At 36.2% G+C, this 22,743-nt stretch overlaps 1 protein-coding gene across 3 annotated transcripts in view; it reads right to left on the bottom strand.

Annotated features, from left to right (window-relative positions):
- The window catches only part of LOC150095705 (uncharacterized), a 338,480-nt gene that overhangs the window by 10,287 nt on the left and 305,450 nt on the right, over positions 1–22,743 (bottom strand). For all 3 annotated transcript variants that reach the window (XM_090410275.1, XM_090410277.1, XM_090410278.1), the window contains exon 20: positions 673–924. In XM_090410275.1, the coding sequence (XP_090266401.1) occupies positions 673–924 (252 nt within the window). The remainder of the gene's footprint in view (positions 1–672; positions 925–22,743) is intronic.

Genomic DNA, 22,743 nt, shown 5'->3' with positions numbered 1-22,743 from the left:
GTTTCTTTTGCAGAAAATGCCTTTTGTAATCAGGAATCTTCTGCACTTTTGAAGTGGATATCAAAAAATTAAGTTTATTTCTCTAGAAGTATTAGGAATGCTGATGTGGCTAAATGAACTAAGTGTACATTTTATTATTTTTTTTTAAATTAGCTCTTTATTCGGGCCCAGTTAAAGAAGTGGAATTATAAAGTTACATTTATAGTGCCCCTTCTCCCTTTTAAAATCTTAGAATAAAATACTTGAAGTTAATCACAGCATATTTTCTTTGAAGTAATGTAACTTTAGGTTTACAAAACTATTTTCCTTTTGATATTTACAAGTGTGAATACTCAAGGCTCTATTTAGGATATAAGAACATTTTGAAATAGAAGGAAATTATCATTAGCAATATACATAACCACTACTACTTGCAGTTGACAGGACAAATATTGCAGCTAAGCAAGACATTTATAATGGTGCAGAATACATGACTGATCACCAGAAGTTCTTTTATTTAGATTAGTTTTCATATGAAAACATAATACGGTATTTTCTATTATTGTGAGCGAATCAAAGAATATTAAATACTTTTTATATTTACTTAATTGCACAGGTTACAGCTTTAAATTCTTTTGTCACTATGTAACTGATAAGAAGCAATCTTATATGCACAAAAAATATTGCTAATACCTCTTGTTCCAGGAATACCAGCTGACTGTGGACCTAAGCCTGAAGCATGTACTTGAGCTGCTGATACTGCTGCAGCTGCTGCTGCCTGAGTCTGTGCATTCAAAAGAAGCTGCTGAAGAGTCAGTGGATGAAGGCCTCTTGCTTGGGCTAAGGCCTGAAGTTGTCTAGAGTCTACACCTCCTCTTTGGAGCTGTTGTTGTAAGGCAGCCAACTGACTGAACTGTGTTAGCTGATTCAAAGTATTTGCCTGGGCTGTAAGTTACATATGAATAATCAAATAAACTTAATAATAATAATACATTATGATAATATCCCCTCCCAACCAAGTTGCTAGGCTGTAGTCTACTGTTACTTTCCAGTTAGATAAATATTAGTCACTGAGAGATACCTGTATTATTGATTTTCTTCATTTCATGCAAAAACAAGGAAATAAATAATATTTATTTAAAAGCCATATATTTCAGCCTGAATATTTCTGCTTTCCTTTATAAAACATTCATCCAATTTTCTAGATACAACCAGAAATGTTTCACTCTAACCTACTGATTTAATGTTTAGTTTCAATATAGAATCTCTCTTCATTAAAGTATCTCTAAAAGATGCACTACATCTGCTTTCACAAGCCTTTCCACAAGATATAGTGAAATTATTTAACTATGTTATTTGCTCTGGATATTTTCTATGTTAAAATAAGTTTTACAGTCAAGTTGAAGGAACTGCCCACTTGCTCACGCTCTTGCAAACTTCTATTTAGAACATTTATTCTCAGCCTTCATTTTGGATTTGCTATATAGATGAGGTTTTGCAATCTGATCCCATAAATGAAGGAACATTACCTACAATTAAACTGAAATAAATATTGATCTTTAATTGTAGGTAATGTTTAATGATTTATAAACATCTAATGCCAACAAGTTTCACCAACAGGGCTGTTCGGCTACTTCAGGGCTTATAACAGTAAGAGAAAACTCAATGTGACTAGTATAGAGAAAATCGATCTTAAAGTTAGACATTCTTGCCAGCTTGGAACTGGTATCTTTATTTACCAATATCCTATACAATCTCTTCCCTGAAGACACAGCTCACCTTTTTCGTCATTGCCTTAAATCTAATTATTTTAAATGAAATGGATTGATATATGAGCAACTAAATGGCTTAATTATGGGCAGTCCCCTTTCACCACCCTGTGCAGATCTGTTCATGGAAAAGCTAGAAACAGACATCCTCTCAAAATTAGACCCAAAGCCTTTAGTGTGGTGGAGGTATGTAGACGATGTCTTCATAATTTGGAGGGACACAAAAACAGCTCTTCTGGACTTTTTAACCAAAATTAATTTTTTCCATCAAAAAATACAATTCACTTCTGAACCGGAAAAAGATAACCAACTACCATTTTTGGATACACTAATCAAGAAACTAGCAGATGGACATATCAAACTAAAAGTCTACCGCAAACCAACACACACTGGAAGCTACCTTCATTTCAAATCAACCTGCCAAAATAGAGCCACAAACATCATCTCAGAAGAAAAAGACCTCTATGATGAACTTACACATATATCAGAGACATTAATAAAAAAATGGCTATCCAAGGAATTTAATCAACAAGATTCTTCATAGCAACCCCTCACAACAACAACAAACTACCATCACTCAATACAGATCAGCCATAGTTATTCCTTATGCAGGTACAGTGTCAAAAAAGATCTTTTTAAACCTTTGAACATCAGAGTTGTGCTCAAACTGGTCAAGTCTGCCCCTTATGTTTTAAGATTGCCAAAAGACATTAATGCTTTTTTCAAACATGCTGGAGTGTACAACATCCCATGTGCTTGTGGTCTAAACTATATAGGACAGACATTGAGAAGCTTCGAAATCCGAAAAAAAAAAAAAAAGAACATATAGGAGATAATAACAGAACAGACAATTCGGGTCAAACCCATCATTTTACGATTACAAACCATACCATTGATTGGGATAGCAGCTCCATGCCTCATCTAGAAGAAGGCTTCCATTGTAGAAATTTCAAGGAAGCATTAGTAGTCCTCTGTTCTGGAGAAAATCTAAACAGAAACCAGGGAATGATAATAGCTGACATATGGAAAACCTTAATAAGATCGCATAGTCTGCCAGAATTTAATTTTGCTCAAAATTACAGAGTGTGCTCTCACAAGTGACTAACACAACAAGATCCATGCGTGTAATGTTATGAGTTGTTTTAATTTTTATGATAGTGTTACTCCATTTTCTCTGTACTAGTCACTTTGAGTTTTCTCTTACTATTATTAAGAGAAAACTCAAACTTGGCATTAGATGTTTATAAATCAATGGTCAATTAAAGATCAATATTTATTTCAGTTTAATTATATGTTTGAATGACCAAATATAATCTCAACAATGAACATTACCTATGTTTTTATTTAATATAAACACGAATAAAAGCCATTTTTTTATTAATGTCTGTGATATACGAGTAAGTTGTTCTTTTTCTTCTGAGATGATGTTCATGGCTCTATTTTGGTGAAATATCCACGAATTAAATTTACTATGGAAATAGAAAAAAAAACAAGATTATTACCCTTATTAGATATTCTACTCCTCTGCTCATCATCAAGTGAATTAATGACTTCTGTTTTTCGAAAGTCTTTCAATGGATGCCGCATTCAACAAAAATCTGCTCACCATCTCTCCTCACAGAAGACTGGAATTATGAAACGTCAGTGCAACATGCTCACACTACATGTTCTATGCCTAAACAATTACAGCAGAAACTAGAACATCAAATAATATATGAAACTCGATTGGCTTTTCCGAAAGAACCACACACACACAGTCTTTTTGATTCCTATATTACCAGCTTGCTCAAATAACAGGAAAATAATACATCAAGTCCCAATCCCATACGTTTCTGCATTTCAGAAGAAATTTCCAGAATTCTTAAGAAATACAATTTAGTGGATACATTTATTCCTGTCAAAAAATCATGTTTCCATCTTCTGAAGATAAATGCTGCCCTCTAACTCTTTCTGGCAGCTACCAAGTTCCTTGTGACGGCTATCGTTCTTACTTTGGACAACTGGATGCTCAGTGGAAAAGAGAATACAAGAATCTCATCAGCAACAGGAAATCTGGCCTGGTAGAGCAAGGAATAGACATGAACCACAATATTCTATGGCCTAAAATGCACTTACTTCATCTTTGTTACTATAAATTTTAATGTTTATTTATAGAAAGTGATGAAGCCATACTTTAAAGTCTGAACTCAAATCAAAATGACCCTCACTATGTGTTTTTTTTTTAATATAGTTAACTAATAATACAACATTTCTTCAGCTATACCTTTGCATTGCTTTATATAAAACATCACACAGATAATCCATTGTCTATGTTTTACCTTGTAATTAACTAACAAGGCGAAAATGGCCTTTATAGGCCATTTTCACGCTGAAATATATGACTTAAAAATAATATCATTTGCTTATTTCCTTTTGTTTTTGTGTGAACCAAAGAAATAGTCACCAATCTCTCTCACTCAAAATCTTAGCCATCTCTAAATTATATTAGATTAGATCACTATTTCAAATGCCAAACATTCCAAATAACTGAGCAGTCGAAAACAGAAGCATATGGGAAGTTTTTCTAGGTGTTATCCAGATTATTCTCAGAACTTAAAAATATTTTAATTTTAACTTCTTAAACTGTTAATTATATTGATTATTATATCAGGTACCCATACATCACCTTCACATTTATTGTTGACCTATATGTCAGTCTTTGCATTAGTGTTAATTGTTAACAAATTCATATCTTAGGAAGACAGAATAAGAAACACAGAATTTCATAGAATCATTCATCTTAAAGTATAATTTCAGAAATGTGACTAACTACAATAGAGTATTTATCTGCATTTTAGGAAACAGTTCTTTAATAGGAGCATTTCCAAGTTATAGGCTGGTTAGTCTAGAATGAAATTCCTATCTCTCAAGATATGGTAAACAGAAACTGCATTTTGTATTTCAAGGAGTTAAAAAAAAAGTTTCATAAGTAGTTCACAGCAAGAATCAATTGCAGCTTACTGTATCAAGTGAATATATTGCCTCTTTTATATATAACAATGTCAAATATTTAGTAGAAAGCATGAAATCTGTTCAATTTCATACATGTGTGCTGAAAACAACTTGCTATTGAAAATTGTGAGATTAAACATCGAGAAGTAGATGTTTTTGGAATACAAACAAGAAAATCCAGGATGTTTTTTTTTTTTTTTTTTTTTTTGGAGTAACTATGCTACTTAAGAAAAACTACATAGCCAAGGGTTAATGCAATTTGCATATGAATTAAAAATTAAATGTTTCTAAATAAAGAAATAAATATATGCAAAACTATATTCTGTAGGAGGTTATGCACTCTATTTTAGAATAAATGGAATACTGAATTATCCAAGGGTAACTGTATAATAAACTTATAGCAAGAACCTCACTCCATCTACAAAGCTTTCTATTATTATTATTATTATTATTATTTGACACCTCCAGGGAGTCCAAAGACTCATCGAGGGAGAGTGTGCCAACAGCATCGAACGATTGTCCCCTTCCAACTACTAACCGCGCTCAAACTTACTTAACTGAGCCATTAGTAGCAGAGGCTCTACCAATCGACCACCCTTTGCCTTAATTTTTAATAACACTTAATAACCTTAATAACACTTAATAATTTTAATGTTGAATGTACAATGCACTAACAAATGGAATTCACATTTATTGATGGCCTAAAGTAAATTTTAACAAACAGGATTGCTTCTGATCTTTTGCTGTAAATTATTCAATGCTAAAAAGTAATTCAAAAATTAAGCCTAGTATAGAGGTGTGCATGGGGGGGGGGGGGAAGGTTAAGATATTACCGACTGCAATCCCAAAAGGAACCAGTGACAAAAGATAATGGAAATGAAAATTTCAACTTCATATAAATCATCAATACATTTTACATTTGATACTAATGGGCTGGTGATACAGAACATAATCCAAGCCACTCCCACCTTCCTAATATATCAAAACACTGTTTTCATAAACAATTCATGTACCTTATGTGCTATGACCACAGCATCCCTTCCATGGAAGGAGAAAATACTAATGACTCTTATTACAATCACAGTCTACTTAAATATCTGAATGTTTTTGCATGATTCCATTATAAACAAAGCGCTTTTGGTCTCAGATCTGATATCCAAAGTCAGAGAATATGAAAAGTAGAATTGCCTCTACTTTTTGATTTACTCTAGCCTAAAATTTTTACTGCAACATTTTATGTTGCATTCATTTGCTGTCTTGATTACTCTCCAAATTCTGATAACTACTCTGAAGTCTCTGTTTGTTTATTTTGTAAGCTTTAATTCCTACAATCCAAATATTCAAACAATAAGATCTTCCTTGAGCACTTCAATGTTTATAACTCAGACTGTCATCATTTTGCCAATTCTACCCAAGCAGAAGAAATGCTGAGATTTCCTGTTAGTAATAATCTAACACAAACTATCCATCTACACATTCATGGCAACAGGGTTCAGACGCCCCCCCCCCCCCACGGAGAGAGAGAACAATTGAATAACCAAGTAATGAATACTGAACTGAGAAAAATAGAGCAAGATTAAATATATAGAAAAAGAAACAGCAATATTCAGATTTTATGGTCTAGACCAGTGATGGGCAACCCTTGTTCTTCAGTGGGCCACAGTTATTGTTATTGTTCCGGGCAACTCCAAGGAGTCGACAGACTCATCAAGGGAGGCCCTAACATCATGTCAAGAACAACCATTTGACATTCACACAGTATCTATCATACCTTGCCTTGAACTCATTCACTGTCGTAGCACCCACAACAGACTCTGGAAGCTTATTCCACTCATTCATCACTCTCCGAGTAAAAAACCTAGCTCTAACACCCTTGTCAACCATGCTCTTGCCCAGCTTCCATACATGGCCCCTAGTCCTCCCACCACCAGTCATATTTTCAAAAATATCTTCTGGATAAATCTTATAGAAACCCTTCAGTAATTTGAATGTCTCAATCATATCACCCCCTCCTTCGCCTATCATCCAATCTCTGCAACCCACAAATCTTCAACCTATTCTCATAAGGTTCATTCCACAGACCTGCTATCATCTTAGTCACTCGTCTCTGGATCCTCTCCACTTCCTCCTCATCACGAAGAAACCCTGGTACCCATAACTGGGCACAGTAGTCCAGATGGGGGTCTTATCAAGGCTCGATACAGAGGAACAACAACTTGTTTGTCTCTGCATGTTAAAGTATTTTTCAGAAGCCAAGTGATTTGATGAGCTGATTTAGTCACTTTTGCAATGTGCCCCCTAAACTTCAATTCCCTATCCACCAACACTCCCAAATCCCTGGCCTCAATCTCCTAGAGTACGGTTCCACCAATGTGAAATACTGCTGCTATTCTTTTCACCCCAAAGTGCATAACCTTACACTTTGCCACATTAAATTGACATCCATTTTTCCTAGCCCAGTCCTCCAAACTATCCAAATCATCCTGTGCACTCACAATTGCTCTACCCAACTTTGCATCATCAGCAAACAAGTGAACACTTCCTCTCAAATCCTTTCCTATATCATTGATGAACGAATTGAAAAGCAGTGGTCCAAGAACAGAGCCCTGCAGCACACCACTAGTCACAAGCCGTCTTTTAGACTCCACTCCTGAATAAACCACTCTCTGGTATCTCTCCTTCAACCACCCTCCTATCCATCTCACCAACCCTATATCTATCCCCATCTGCTCCAGTTTACTGATTAGGGTTCTATGTAGTATCCTGTCAAAGGCCTTGGCAAGGTCCAGCAGTATCACTGTAAACCCATTACCCCTATCCAGTTCAGCCGTCACTGTGTTATAAAACGTGAGCAAGTTACTGAGGCATATACCCTTCACAAAACCAGTTGTCCCCCATGCAATATCCCATTTTCATCTATCCAATCCTGTATTCTTTTCTTGACTAATTTCTCTAAGACCTTGACAATGATTCCTGATATGCTAATCGGTCGGTAATTTACAACAGCAGTCTTGGAACCATCTTTATGCAGTGGGACTATTTTCCCCTCTTCCCCCCCCCCCCTCGGAACTAACCCAGACTCGAGACTCAAATTAAACAAAATGGTCAAGGGTACTGACAATTCTTTAGCTGCTTCTCGTACGACACGAGCTGGTATACCAATCCCACGGATGTATTGACATTGAAGTTATGCAATAGACTACCCACCTTCACTTCATTCACTACAATTTCTGTATAATCTACTGGTTTATTCGTTTCTGCAATGTCACCACCTGGTTGATATATACTTGCAAAGTGCTCACTAAGTAACTCAAATATATCAACTGATTCAGTCACCTCCCTACCATCAGCATTCTTTAAAATCATTCTGCCATGTACATTTTTCCTTTTACTTGCTACATATCTAAAAAACTGTTTAGGATTCTCTTTAGCCTGCATGGCCAATGTTCTTTCGTAATCCTTTTTTGCTTTTCTTACCACACTCGTCACCCTTCTGGCCTGCGCTTTATACCGTTCACGTGCCTGCCAGTCACCTTTCTCCTTAAATTCCCCCCATAGTTGTTTCTTTTTTTGCAGCTCAAGCTTAATGGTGTTATTCATCCATTTAACCCCTACTTGATTTATTATTCGGACTCTAGGTATACAGTCAGCCATTGCTTCATGCAAACACTTCTTAACTGCCTCCCATGCACTATCAACTTCTAGTCCTTGCGGTTGTACATGCCATGGCACTGAACCAATCAAACTCCTAAGCTTGTCATACTTTCCAGCCCGATAATTCCACATGTACTGTCTTAATTGAAAATTCCACACCTTTAGCCACCTCCCAAGTCAAGACCCTATGATCACTCTCACCAACTGGTGGCAATGTGGTCATATTTGTTACAGCCAAATCCTCAGATGTAATTACTAGGTCAAGCACTCTCTGACCCCTAGTATTTTCCATTACATGCTGTCGCAGACAGTTATCCCTTAATAACCGCATAAAATCCAATTCCTTCCTCCCGTGTGTCCTCTCCTCACTCCAATCAACGCGACCATAGTTGAAATCTCCCATAATAATTACCCTCCTTCCACTCATTTCTTCTATTTGCTTGTGCATACTGTCACCACCATCTTTTCCATCACCTGGTCTATAGCAGCACCCAATTGTATATTTAGTTCTGCTAGCCACAATCTCACACCAAATGGCCTCAAATGTGCTCTTTTCTCTATCCTGCAATTTAGCTTCTATTCTCCTTGGCTGTAGCTCATCAGCTATCATCAACAATACTCCTCACCCCATTTTATTCTCCCTGTCATTCCTGAACACACTATATCATCTACAGTCAGCCATGATTCACTAATACCAATAACCTGTGGTCTGGAAGTGCCAACCATGGCCAAAAACTCTTCCTTCTTGTTCCTAATACTCCTAGCATTAGTGTACATGAATTTAAGACCCCCATTAGCCCCAACCGTACCTTGATGCCTTATATTAACTATCCCACTCCGATTTGTTGTCCTTATTTGCTCGGGCATATTATATTCATTCATACATTCAACTGCCTCCCTAAGGACTGTATATCTACCCTCCCTCCTTAATAAATCTAGTTTCCCTGAATTTGCATATCCACTACATTCAGCAACACTTTCTCAAGTCTCCTTACACCATAACCATTCAAATGCAAGCCATCCATCTTATATAGATCCTTTCGCCCATTGAACTCACTCCACACATCCACAAATTCCACACCACTCATCATACATAACCCACGCATAAAATCATTCGCAATTATGGTCCTCCTTTTAAAGATTTCATTGTCATACCGTGGCAAAAGACTAATCATTCTAACTCTCTCATTCTTTTCTTTTGCTACCTCAAACAATTCATTCAGGTCTTCTATCATTTCCATTTTATCTCCTTTCAAATCATTCGTACCTGTCACAACAATCATTTCTTTCACCCTTTCCTTTTGCTCTCTAATAGATTCAGTTACATCCTTTATGGTCGCACCAGGTTGGTACGATTTTGTCAAATCCTCTACTAACACACCTCATACTAACGAGTCCCCATACAGCACTCTATCCTTCGTTTTGTTCATGTTCACACTCATATGCCTATTTTTCCTGTCATACTTTTTATTATTGGCTGGTTCAATCAGTCGACTTTTGCTCCTACCCTCTAGCTGCTGTTTTGCCCTTTGTATCGCACCATTCAACAACGCGATCTTACTCATTGCATCTATCTCATCTTTTTTATTCTCTGTAAAACCATTAATACTATCATTCACACTTTCTACATTCACACTCTCATAATTCTCTGGCACAACCTTGCCGTTTCTTGTCATATCCCTATTTTCTTCATTCTGAAGTTTGACAAAATTATCACACTCACGATCCGAAATACACTTCAATTCCTCATTCTCCCTACATTTTCTACACACATTCACTCCTTTATTATCATCTAACCACACTCTGCAAAGCGTACATTTTGCAGATAGTACACGAATCATCTCCTTTACATTACCGTTCTTGAAATAAGATGGCGAACCATCATTACTGGCTGCCATTTTCCTTCGTACTGGAGCCATACTTACTAGTAACGTATTTTATCAAATTATAAATTATAAACACCAAAAACACACAAATAGATGCACTAAGATACACAAGGCAAACAAAAGTACGCAATATTAAAGTAAATTTATCAACGATAACTGAAAATAACGCTTATCTTATCAGGAGCTTTCACGAATACTACACACTACGAATCCCTCTAGCGGCAACTTTCCAACATAGATTATGTTATAAAACACTTTAGCACACTAACTACACTAATAAAATTACAATATACTAAATATACTATACTAAAATTACACAATTAAATCTAACAAAATATTTAATAAATCAACAAAAATCGCAAATCTTTCAGGAGCTCTCCAACAGTACGTCTCTTCACCAGCTAGCCTCAACACCAACCCACTTGAAAACCTAATATTCCATACAGGCCACAACGAACACAATATTAAATACTTTAATATATTAATCAAAAAATTTTAATTTATAGGATGGAATTTGTTATTTTTGATATTGATTTACAATGAAAAGTTTTTATTTTAATTTGATTTACTTTTTATTAGTAATACTTTCAATATATACACAGGTATAGGAACATAATTTTTTTAATAAAAAAAAATTAAATTGCTGCTGAAATTTGATGAATGAGATATTTGGCTCTGTTTCTCATCAACAAACTTTTCAATATTGGGGAGGTATATTTGAAATTGTGACTAATGCAATTTTTAGTTGTTCATCATCAAGGTGACATCAATGATCATTTTAAAAAATTTTTATTTTTGAAAAGAGTTGTTCACACAGATAAGTACTACCAAATAAACTCATTATTTGCTTGGAATGGGTAGCCAGCAATGAAAATTTATCAGTTAAATCAGTAAAATTTATCAGTAAAACACTTATAAAAGTCAATAAGACTAACATTTTGAAACTTATTTCTTAGTTCAATGTTACATTGCAAATCAATTATTTCCATTTGAAATTCTTCAGGAACCCTTTCAAAGGCTACATTAAAGGGTGATGAGAAAATATCAAAATTAGTTTCATTTTTGCTTACGTTTTTGAACCACAAACTGAATTCCTGTAGTGCCTGTATTTCCTCTGCATATTTTTTCATTTCAGCTGTATTTTCTTTTCTCATAATTGGAATTATTAGATTCCAGTTGCCGCTTATAAATTTTTAGTTTATTTTCAAAGGCTTTTGATTAATAAGTTTGTTCTGTCCTTAATGATTTATATTTAATTCGTTCAAATGTTGAGTAATGTCAACACAAAATGCAAAGTCGCACATCCAGTCCATGTCATTAAATTCTGGAAATGGATTGTCTTTTATCTCCAAGAATAACTGAATTTTGCTCATTAAATCATACACATGTTAAGCATTGTGCCACGACTTAACCATCAAATTGCTAAAAAGATATCGCCATAATCGCTTTTCATATCTCTCAAAATTTCTTAAATTTATCAGTCCTCGATATCTAATAAAATTTAGAATTTTAATGATCAGTGGCACAACATTGAACATTTTCAAAACTTCTGCCTTCAAATTTTCTTGTTGCAAAATGCAGAGAGAAATAATTATTTTGCATCATGTTAATCTTTTTATGTCTCTGGATAATAATCCTGACAGACCAACATTCATATTAGACATGACCCAAGCTCCATCGGTTGCCATACTGATGATCTTTTATATTGGGATATTTAATTGATTAAGAACAGTTTTCAGTTCCCTGTATATATATTTTTTCTGGTAGTAGTTCCTTTCAATGGATCTAAAGATGCAAATTCTTTGGTGATGTTAAAACTAGAATCTGTTCCTCTCAAAAAGACAGCAAGTTGTGCCATATCACTAATATCACAACTTTCATCCAAAGCCAAAGAAATCCATTCTGACTTGGAAATATGTCCCTGCAAAATTCCCTCAATACTTTGTGAAAGATTGTCAAACCTTCTTGTGACTGTAAATCATGACAAGCTGATTTTCAAAATTATATCTTTTTTTTTTAATCAGGGAAAGAGACATCTACTACCACTAGTAAGCATTCTTTTAGCAAAAATTTGACTTACAGTATAGTTTGCACAAACTGCAGTATCTGCAGTTAATGAAGCAGCTCTAAATACATTTTGCTGTTGTTTAAGATATTTCTGCAGTTGATTCACTTTGTCTTTGCACAACTGTCCTTGCAAATTTTCAAATTTTGAAGAATGTTTAGTTTTATAATGCCTCTTGATGTCATATTTCTCGAGAACAGATATCTTTTCACAACAAATCAAGCAAACAGCATTGTCTTTTATGCAAGTAAAAAAATAGTAGCATGTCCATCTTTTGTCAAGCTGACGATTTTCATCCTCAACTTTGTGCTTTCTAGATTTTGAACTCATTGATTAAACACAGGGTTCTGTTTGGGAAAAAAAGAAAAATTTTTTGTAAAGATGCAATTTTTTAAAAGAAAAAATTCTGTTACCATTATAAATTTATAATTTGCTTAGGTTTTGAAAGAACTTGTATCAATAAGTTTATTCAAGAATAATGCAACTACTTTCATGTATCGTTAAAGTACGAAGGTGGTCTGAAAAGTTCTCGGTCTTGACCATAGATGGCAACACTATCGGCAACAGATTTTTTTTTTTCTAAGTTGGTACCCCATCGACGATCTGGAGATCATGATGGCCAATTAATTGCAGATCTTCAAAATTATTCACTCACCAAAATTTTGCTGATTTTCAAAAGAAAATTGCATGATTTTGGTTCGTCTGTGGATTGTGAACTTTTCTATGATTAATTTCCCAAACGTTTCTTAGAATACCAAAAAATAAAAATAAATTAATAATCAAAACAGTTGTTCGTATTTTAAATCCCTCTGTGACTTATGGGACACCTTGTATATGTGTGTGTGTATATATATGAGATAAGATCATCATTTTCATAGTAGATTTTTCTTAATCTTTATATAGGAGATTCATTGAAAAGAGTAAGTCACTTCAGAGTATTGAATGCCATTTGGAGCAGTGATTATTACAGGAGGTGGCTTTCAAGTGAATGTCACCTTTGGAGAATTCAGAAACTATTCCAAGGATCCTCTCCTTAAAAGTTGATTTTCTCCAGTCCCATTCTCCTAAACAGCAAAATCCTCCTCCTGGATGCTTTTAATGTCCATAACACTAATTGGCTTTCCTCTTCCAGTTGTACAGATCCTGCAGGTAGAGATGCTAAAACATTTGCCATCACTAATGACCTTACACAAATTGTTCAAAACTCGACCAGAATACCACACAGCCTGAACCACTCCCCATATACCCTAGATCTCTTTCTTACTAATGACCCCTCCAAATATGCAGTGAATGTAGTGAGCCCCCTGGGTAATTCTGACCACAACCTAGTGCTCATCTCTTCCCCCATGCAACAACACTTACACAGTCACTCCCATACAAGAATACTTTGGCATTATAACTGCCAAATGGGACAGTCTCTGAGACTACTATACTTCATTCATGGTTGGATTGTTGTTTTCGGTCTTCCAGTTCAAACATATGCACCGAACATATCACCAAAGTAATCCTCACTAGCATGAAAACATACATTCCCACACTACTCTGAACTGCCATCCCCTAACCATCCAAAAGATGTGCCAAGGCTGTACAAATGAAAAATCAGGCATAACCACAACTGGCTCAAATCAAGAACATCAAGAACCCCATCCTCCTTCAATGCCTATACTGAAGTCCGAAACCGATGCAAGAAAATTATCAATGGTTCTAAAACATAATTTGAACGGGCAAAAAGCAGGAAGCTTGCAGGCTGTCCAAATGGCAGCCATGCCTTTTGGTTTCTTGCCGCAACTGGTCGTAACTTTTGCTCTATGGTATTCCCACCTCCATCATATCCAGATGGCTCAATTGCAACATCACCCATAGAAAAAGCTAACCTCGTGGCTTTGCACTTTGCCTCCAATGTACACATAACTGACAATGGCAAATGTCCTCCAGTCATTCAAACTGCCCAACATACAATGCCTCCTGTATCTTTTTGCCAAAAAAGATATCATAAACCTGTTGTCTATATTACACACAAAAGTCTCCTGACCTTGATGGCATTCCTCCAATTGTCCTGAAGGTCTGTGCACCAGAACTTACCCCTGTCCTATGCTGTCTGTACACACTCTCTTACTCCAGTGGTATATATATATATATATATATATATATATATATATATATATATCCCAAAACCTGGAAACTGGCCTATATTCAACCTATTCCTAAAAAGGGTGACAAATCACTGCCATCTAACTACCACCCTATCTCAGTCGTTTCAGTCCTATCAAAAGTGATGGAGAAATCTATCAACTCAACTCCTAATCTACCTTGAAGGTACCCAGCTATTAAGCGACCACCAGTATGGATTCTCTAAATCGAAGCCAATCAACAGGAGATCTACTCGCATACATCACCCATCGCTGGACAAATGCCATGGAGAAATTTGGTGAATCCCAAGTAGTTGCACTTGATATCTCTAAAGCCTTTGACTTGGTCTGGCAAAAAGGTTACTAAGCAAACTCCCATCATTTGGACTGTCTCAGGACTTCTACAGAGTGACTGCCAGCTTCCTGTCTGGACGAACACTATGTATGATGGTAGACGGCTCCCTATCCTATCACCATCCAACTAATGCCAGGTCCCACAAGGTTCAGTTCTCTCACCGACCCTCTATACAGGGTGGTTCCAAGTTCCATGTACAAACTTCTAGGGGAGGTAGAGAACATCAAAATCAATCCTATTCACATATGAAAGCATGACCAGAAATGCCACCCGAAAGTGATAAGTGGTGCTGTTCGCGAGCACTCCAGGTGAGGAATTGGGGCTTCCTCATTGAAGCTTTCGATGTCATACGAAGAACACGCGTCATTTTACGAATGCAGATATGGCAGACATGCACCTCGTTTACCATATTATGTATCCAACTACTATTGAACTGTTCAGTTATGCCTAATAAAGTTTTTTACACTACTTATTGCCTTGTATGAGGTAACAGAAACTCAGGTCAGGTCTAGTGTCGGCATGACAGAAGGGTTCCCCATTGTCGTAGGGCTACACCAAGGGTCAGCTCTGAGCCCCTACTTCTTTGACCTGGTCATGGATGTACTAGTGGAGGATGTCAAGGAGGCACCATGAAGCATGCTGTTTGCCAACGACATTGTTCTATGCGAATCATCCAGAGAGAAGCTTGAAAATACCCTGGAAGAGTAGAGAAAGGCATTGGAGGAGAGAGGCATGAGAATTAACTGGGTGAAGACTGAATATATGTCACCGGGGAGTGACGAGGATATGGCCATACGACTCCAGGGTGAAAGGCTAATTTCAGAGAAGAATTCAAGTACCTTGGGTCGGTTGTCGAGAGGAAGAGGATAAGGAAATACAGCACCGAATAACATGCAGTTGGATGAATTGGAAGAAGATGAGCGGGGTCCTGTGCAACAAGAGAGTGAGTTGTAAGAGGAAAGGAAAGCTGTATAAGATGGTGGTGAGGCTGGCGATGCTCCATGGTGCGGAGACGTGGCCTATAACCAAGGCACAGGAGAGGAAGATGGAGGTAGCGGAGATGTGGATGTTGAGATGGATGAGTGGTGTGACAAAGAAGGACAGGATAAGGAATGACTACATCAGAGGGACGGTTAAGGTGGGACCAATTGGCAAGAAGATACAAGAAAGTAGGCTGAGGTGGTTTGGACATGTAGAGAGGAAGGGTGAGGAGTATGTTGGTAAATGAGTGGAGTACATGGAGTTAGAGGGAAGGAGGAAAAGAGGCAGGTCCAAGCTCAGGTGGAGGGATAAGGTGACAGAGGATCTTAGGGAGAAAGGATGGAGCTCGAAGGATACCCTGGACCAGAGAAGTTGGAAGAGGAAGGTTAAAGATCGTTCTGCCAACCCCGTTTAACATGGGATAAGGCATAGTGAAAGAAGAAGATTGCCTCGTGTTATTTCTGTATCTTTGTGTCCCTGTTAGTACCTTCCGATGGCATTTCCGGTCATGCTTTCCTATGTGAATATGGTTGATTTTGATGATCTCTACCTCCACTCAAAGTTTGTACATGGAATTTTGAACTACTTTGTATATCAACGACCTACTTCAGTTGACCCAATACACAGTTTTGCAGACGACAGCACATTACACTCCTCCCTTTCATTTGACAAACCCTACTCTACACAACTCGCTTCAACACACAGAACATCAACCACCACTGCCCTTAATTCTGACCTCCAAGCCATCCTCCAATGGGGCTCAGATAACCTAGTCAACTTCAACGCTAGTAAACCAGTTCTGTCTTATTTCTCAAAAAAAAAAAAAAAAAAAAAAAAAAAAAACTTTTTCCCCAGCATTGTTTTTGATATGGAAATTCCCAGACAAGATGAGATTTCTCTTCTCAGAATTACCCTGACATCAAGCCTCTCCTGGCATAAACACATCACAGCCAATGCATTCTCAGCTTTCAAGAAACTAGGTTTTCTCTTTTGCTCAAGACGCTACTTCACCTCTAAAAAGCTGTTAATACGATACAAATCACAAATCTGTCCAGCTATTGAATACTCTCTCACATTTCGAGTGGGGCTCCTAGAAGCTCCCTTAAAATGCTTGACTCAATACAGAGGAGAGCAATTAGACTGATAATTGACCCATCTCTCACCAAATTGCTCCTCTCACTTTCACACCGATGCTTGGTCTCTGCAATTTGTATATTCTATTCCATTTCCTTGGGAAATATTCATCTGAAATAGCACCAATAATTCCCCCACTCTGTACTAAGCCCATTGGAACATGTACAGCTGCTGCCCAACATTCTTTCACAGTACACCTTGAAACCCACAGAACAAGTTTCTTTTCCTCCTCCTTCATCCCTGCTACTGAAGTACTGTGGAACAGTCTTCCCCCTGACGTATTTCCCAAGGAATACAACATACAGGCTTTTAAATCAAATGTAAACAAGTTTCTCTTTTCCTAACCCAGTACCTATATACAGTACTAATGTACTATAGGTTGACCAGCCAACCTCTTGTATATGGACCCAACATAAAAAAAAAAAGGATCAAAATTTTAATTCAGCAAGAGAACAGAATTTGTTGGTTACTAGGCCAAATTTGAATTATTGGACAGACAGACAAACATTCATAGATACATACATACATGTGTTATGTGAAATTCTTTATCAGTAAAGATGATTGAAACATGTTTCCTTATGTTCTTGCCTGTCCATAGCATTGCACTTAGTCTACTTGATGAAATATAACAGGAGTTTCTTACTAAAACACATCTTCCAATTTTGGTTCAGATCGATAATAATTTTCCCATTATACACAGATTGCCTATTCGTTTATACGAGGGTGGTCTGAAATCGGCCTTGACCATAGATTGAAACAGTATCGACAAGATTTTTTTTTTTCTAAGTTGGTACATCTGTCATAAGCATCCATGTGAAACTGCAAGGCATTCAATCAAGTAGTTTGTTTTATACAGCTATCTGAAGCAAAAGTGTTGTCTGCATCCCTTGAAATGAATAAAACTGAGTATCATGTGGTTATAAAATTCTTTGTAAAAGAAGGTTTAACGCCAAAAGAAAGGGCTGCCGAGTTTATACGTGGCCGTACCGTACGGCCGTGAAGATGATTCACGTGAAGGACGTCCAAAAAGTGTAACAACACCAATAAGATGGGTGCCGCGCTTGCTCACAGCAAATCAAAAACGCACTAGCATTGAAATCTCTGAACAGTGCTTGGAGCATTTTAATAAGAATAAAACTGATTTTGTGTGTCGATTTATTACTATGGATGAGACTTGGATTCACCATTACACACCAGAATCCAAACAGCAGTCAAAACAGTGGATAGAAGCCGGTTGTTCAGGGTCAAAGAAGACAAAGTTGGTTACATCAGCAGAAAAGTTCATGGCATCGGTGTTTTGGGATGCCAAAGGCATTTTGTTTATTAATTATCTTGAAAAGGGTAAAACGATACCTGGGGAATATTATTCCGATCTTTTAACCAGACTAAGCGAAAAAATTCGCAAGAAAAGACCTGGTTTGCAGAAGAAAAAAATCATCTTTCATCAGGACAATCACTGACTACAAAGATGTTTTTGGCAATAGGAAAATTAAAGGATCTGCACTATGAATTGTTGGAATTGTTCCACCCCATTCCCCAGATTTGGTTCCCTCCGACTTCTATCTCTTCCTCACTGGGCAGTGTTTTTCTTTGAATCAGGAGGTGATTGCAGCTGTAGAGGAGTATTTGCAGATCTTACTGAGAACAATTACAGGGATGGGATAATGGTGTTGGAGCATCGCTGGAATAAACGTATTAGTCTCAAGGGAGATTATGTTGAAAAACAAAAATAATTTTGAAATTATAAATTCGTGTTTTCATATGCAGAGAACTTTTCAGACCACCTTCGTACAACTGCTTGTGCACGACTGAAAATGCAAAGGCAAATGGCACAATAATGGGAACTATTGTTGTGAGCAAATATTTTTCACTTGACTTCTTAATGCAGGGGTGTCCAACCTTTTAGCTTCCCTGGGCCACACATAAAATACACTAACGATAGCTGATGAGCAAAAAAACGTAGAATGTATAGTTAACATATTTAAGTAATTTAAACTTCATTAATTCATGAATTTTTTATTATAAAAGTAAAAGACAAGACAGCAACATGAAATTAGTGAGATGTTTGACACTGTTTTTGAGACACTAATGCTTCGATATTTGGTTTGATGGAAGTAGTTTCGATTCTTAGTGAGTTCTCAAGGTGCTCATCAGATATTTTGGTTCTAGTTTTATTCTTCGTGTGCTTTATCCTTGAAAATAGCTGCTCACAAATGTAGGTGCTTCCAAATAGCGATGACATGAATAGGGCATGATTGTGAAGCTTGGGATATTTTTTTCTGGGAAGATATAGCTTATAGAAGTCCAGTAAAGAGACATGATTAAATTTTTCTTTAAGTTGAATGTCAGAGTGTAGCTCTAGGCATTCCATTTGAAAATTGGCAGGTAATATGTTTATGTCAACTGAAAATGGAGTCGCAAATATATCAAAAGATTGATGATTTTTCTGGAAATCTTGAAACCTCTTCTGAAATTCCTGTATCAAATCGAAAAGCAAGGCTGCATATTTTTCATTGTTCACAGGACCATGTTTAGCCAACGAGTCGAAATGCATAAAATTGTTTGTCTTAATTTGAGATCGCCATAGTTTCAGTTTCATTTTGAATGCTCTTATAGTTTGAAACATTGTTTTCACCTTGAAGATGCATGTTTAACTCATTTAAATGAGCGGTCAAGTCTACTAAAAATGCCAAATCTGTGAACCAGTTTTCATCATCAAGTTCTGGCACAAATTTTGTTTTTGATTCCATAAACGACTTGATTTCATTTCGCAAATCATAAAATCTTTTCAACATTTTACCTCGACTTCACCATCTTACTTCCGAAAAGTAAATGATGTCCCCATAGTCAGCATCCATAAATTTAAGGAATTCCTGGAATTGACGATGATTCAATCCCTTGGCTCTTATGAAATTTACAGCCTTGATGACAATCTGCATGACATTATCCATCTTTAAAGCTTTTGCGCATAAATTTTCTTGGTGTACTATGCAGTGATATTTCATCATACTTAAATTTTGGGAGGCAATTGCATCGTATTCTATTAATTTTACAAGTCCATCTCTTTTACCTATCATTGCCGGGGCACCATCAGTAGCTATACCAGATATGTTCACAATGGACAAAGAAAATCATTTTAACGTATTTTTCACTGCTTCGTATAAATCTCTTGATTTAGTTGTGTCTTTTAATGGCACTAAAGAAGCCATTTCTTCAGTGATATTATATTCGTCATCAATACCTCTAATAAAAATTGCCAATTGAGCTGTATTAGTAGCATCAGTACTTTTGTCTATCACCAAAGCATAAAATTTAAAATTAGCAGCTCTACTCTCAAACCTTTTTCGACAGATTTTCCTATTTCATCAATTCACCTGGCTATAGTCTGGTCAGACAAACTGATTTTAGAAAAATACCCCCCCCCCTTTTTTTTTTATCAGGGCAAATTATATATGCCATGCTTTCCATACATTGCTTAATAACCTCGCCATCCGCATATGGTTTTGATTTTTTTGCTATCAAGTTTGCAACCACATAACTAGCTTTTACAATAGAATCCGCTTCAGTTGTTATTTTTTTTTTAAAAACTTTGTTGAGATGATACTTTTTTTCAGTTCCACTATTTTGTCTTTATGACACATTCTTTGATACACACTAAATTCCCTACAAATTAAGCAGATTGCCTTAGTATTTGCCTTGACAAAAAAGTAGTCGTCTGTCCACTTTTCGTTGAACAATTTTCCTTCTTCTATAATTTTTCTTTTTTTTTTTTTTGGTTCGGTTTTCTTTTGAGACGCTGTGGAAGCCATGCTGGAATATATAAAAAAAAAAAAGATTGAAAATTAGAAAGCTAGATTTAATAATCGCCAAATTTTTACTACTAAAAAAATTACTCGCCAAATCGCCACAAACACACAATGTCTGCACCTTTCTTCGGTGTCAACTCGACTGTTTACAATTGCACATTGAAAGCAGTACCAGCGTACCCATGGTGCACATAGAGAGACATCTATTACGTGGTAAAAGTAGGAGGCAAGAGGGCTAGCGCCATTTATTATGTTGAGAAGTAACTACTCCCATGGGCGGCAATTTTGAATAAATACAATTATTTGAGAATGATTTTATGAATCTCTCATTGCTAAAGAATGTGTTAAATTCAAAAGTTCATTGCTTATAAATTAATAGCATGTTAAAATTGTGTTTGTAGTATTATTAATGGTATTTTTTAGTCACAATCTCAAAGTTTGTAAGTTTACGATTTTCTGTTGGGCCACATGCGGCCCGCGGGTTGGACAAGCCGGTCTTAATGCATGCTTCATATTAATAACAGAAGCCTTTTGCTAAAATTTTTACACTTCAGCTAAATGAAGTGCAATGTTTCAGCAGGCCGCAGGTTAGTAGTTGGAGGGCTGCTCATCACAGGTGGTGGGTTTGAATCCCACATAAACATGAACATTTATGATTGTGTTTAGGTGGAAGATGAATTTCATCACTTAGTATAAGATGACTGTCCCATTTATTAGAGGGCTGAAGTGGTTTGAAAAGTTACTTGTTTGATGTGTAAGACCAGGGTTTCCAGACTATGTAAAAACTAAATAAAAATACAATATATATATATATATATATATATATATATATATATATATATATTGTGCCTTGGAATCCAATGGAAGCATACATCCAAGTTTAGCTTATGTAACTGAGAAAGGACATGTTGGATTTGAGAAAGCACTGGATGTTTCTGTAGCTTAAGACTACTTATAGGAGACTGAATCTGTATATGTTCTACACCTTTTGAAGTAATACAAACTTATTTTAATGAAATGCTATTATTATACTAATATATAATATTAGAATACTGTACTGTATTCTAAATTATACTGTATTATTAACTGCATTAAAGTATACTAAATTATAATGTATATAATATTAGAATACAGTAGTCATCCTTACCCTTGCAGATACCTGAAACCGTGGATATTACCAAACCCGATATATACCCTATATTTTTCCCTATACATACCCATGATAAAATTTAATTTATAAATTAGGCACAGTAAGAGATTAACAACAATAACCACAGTAATAAAATAGAACAATTATAGCAATATACTGCAATAAAAGTTATGTGAATGGAATCTTAGCAACCTCAGTATACCATTTTTTTTATTATTTTATGAAGACGAGAACTTTCACCTTTTCACTTAAAGGAATCACTTTACGGCTTCTCTTTGGCAGATCTGAATTGCCAGCATCACTACTCTTGTGCTTTGGAGCTATTATTAAGTTAAATAAGAATTACTTGAACACAAGCGCTGCAATACAGTGACAGTTGATCTGATAACTACTCAGAACAGCGAGCGATTTAAAACTTATGAAACATTGATTTCCGGAATTTCCATTTAATTTTTTGGACAGCTACTAAGTAATGGGCAGGTAGCATATATGGTACAACGTGGATATGCTGGACAAAATTCACGTCCCCGGAGGAACGTCGTGAGATTTCATCATATTATACAGAACGGCAAGCAATTTAAAACTTATAAATTATTTACATCTGGAATTTTCCATTTAATATTTTCGGATTGGAGTTGACTGCAGATAACTGAAACCACAGAAAGCAAACCAGCGGATGGGGGGGGGGAGGGTTACCGTATTATATTCTACTATTATATAGAGCTGAGCAGTAAAGTCGTTCCATCCTAGTTGGATCTCAGCAGATATGTCTGGGAAGATAACAGAAGATTCCACTAGGATCTCCATTATATAGAGATCCTAGTGGAATCTACTGTGAAATCTA

This window comes from Typopeltis vanoorti, chromosome 20, assembly GCF_054136105.1.
Source record: "Typopeltis vanoorti isolate ZY-2024b chromosome 20, IOZ_Tvanoo_1.0, whole genome shotgun sequence".
Taxonomy (NCBI): domain Eukaryota; kingdom Metazoa; phylum Arthropoda; class Arachnida; order Uropygi; family Thelyphonidae; genus Typopeltis; species Typopeltis vanoorti.
The sequence above is the reverse complement of the archived record's forward strand: the minus strand, read 5'-3'. Positions and strand labels throughout refer to the sequence as shown.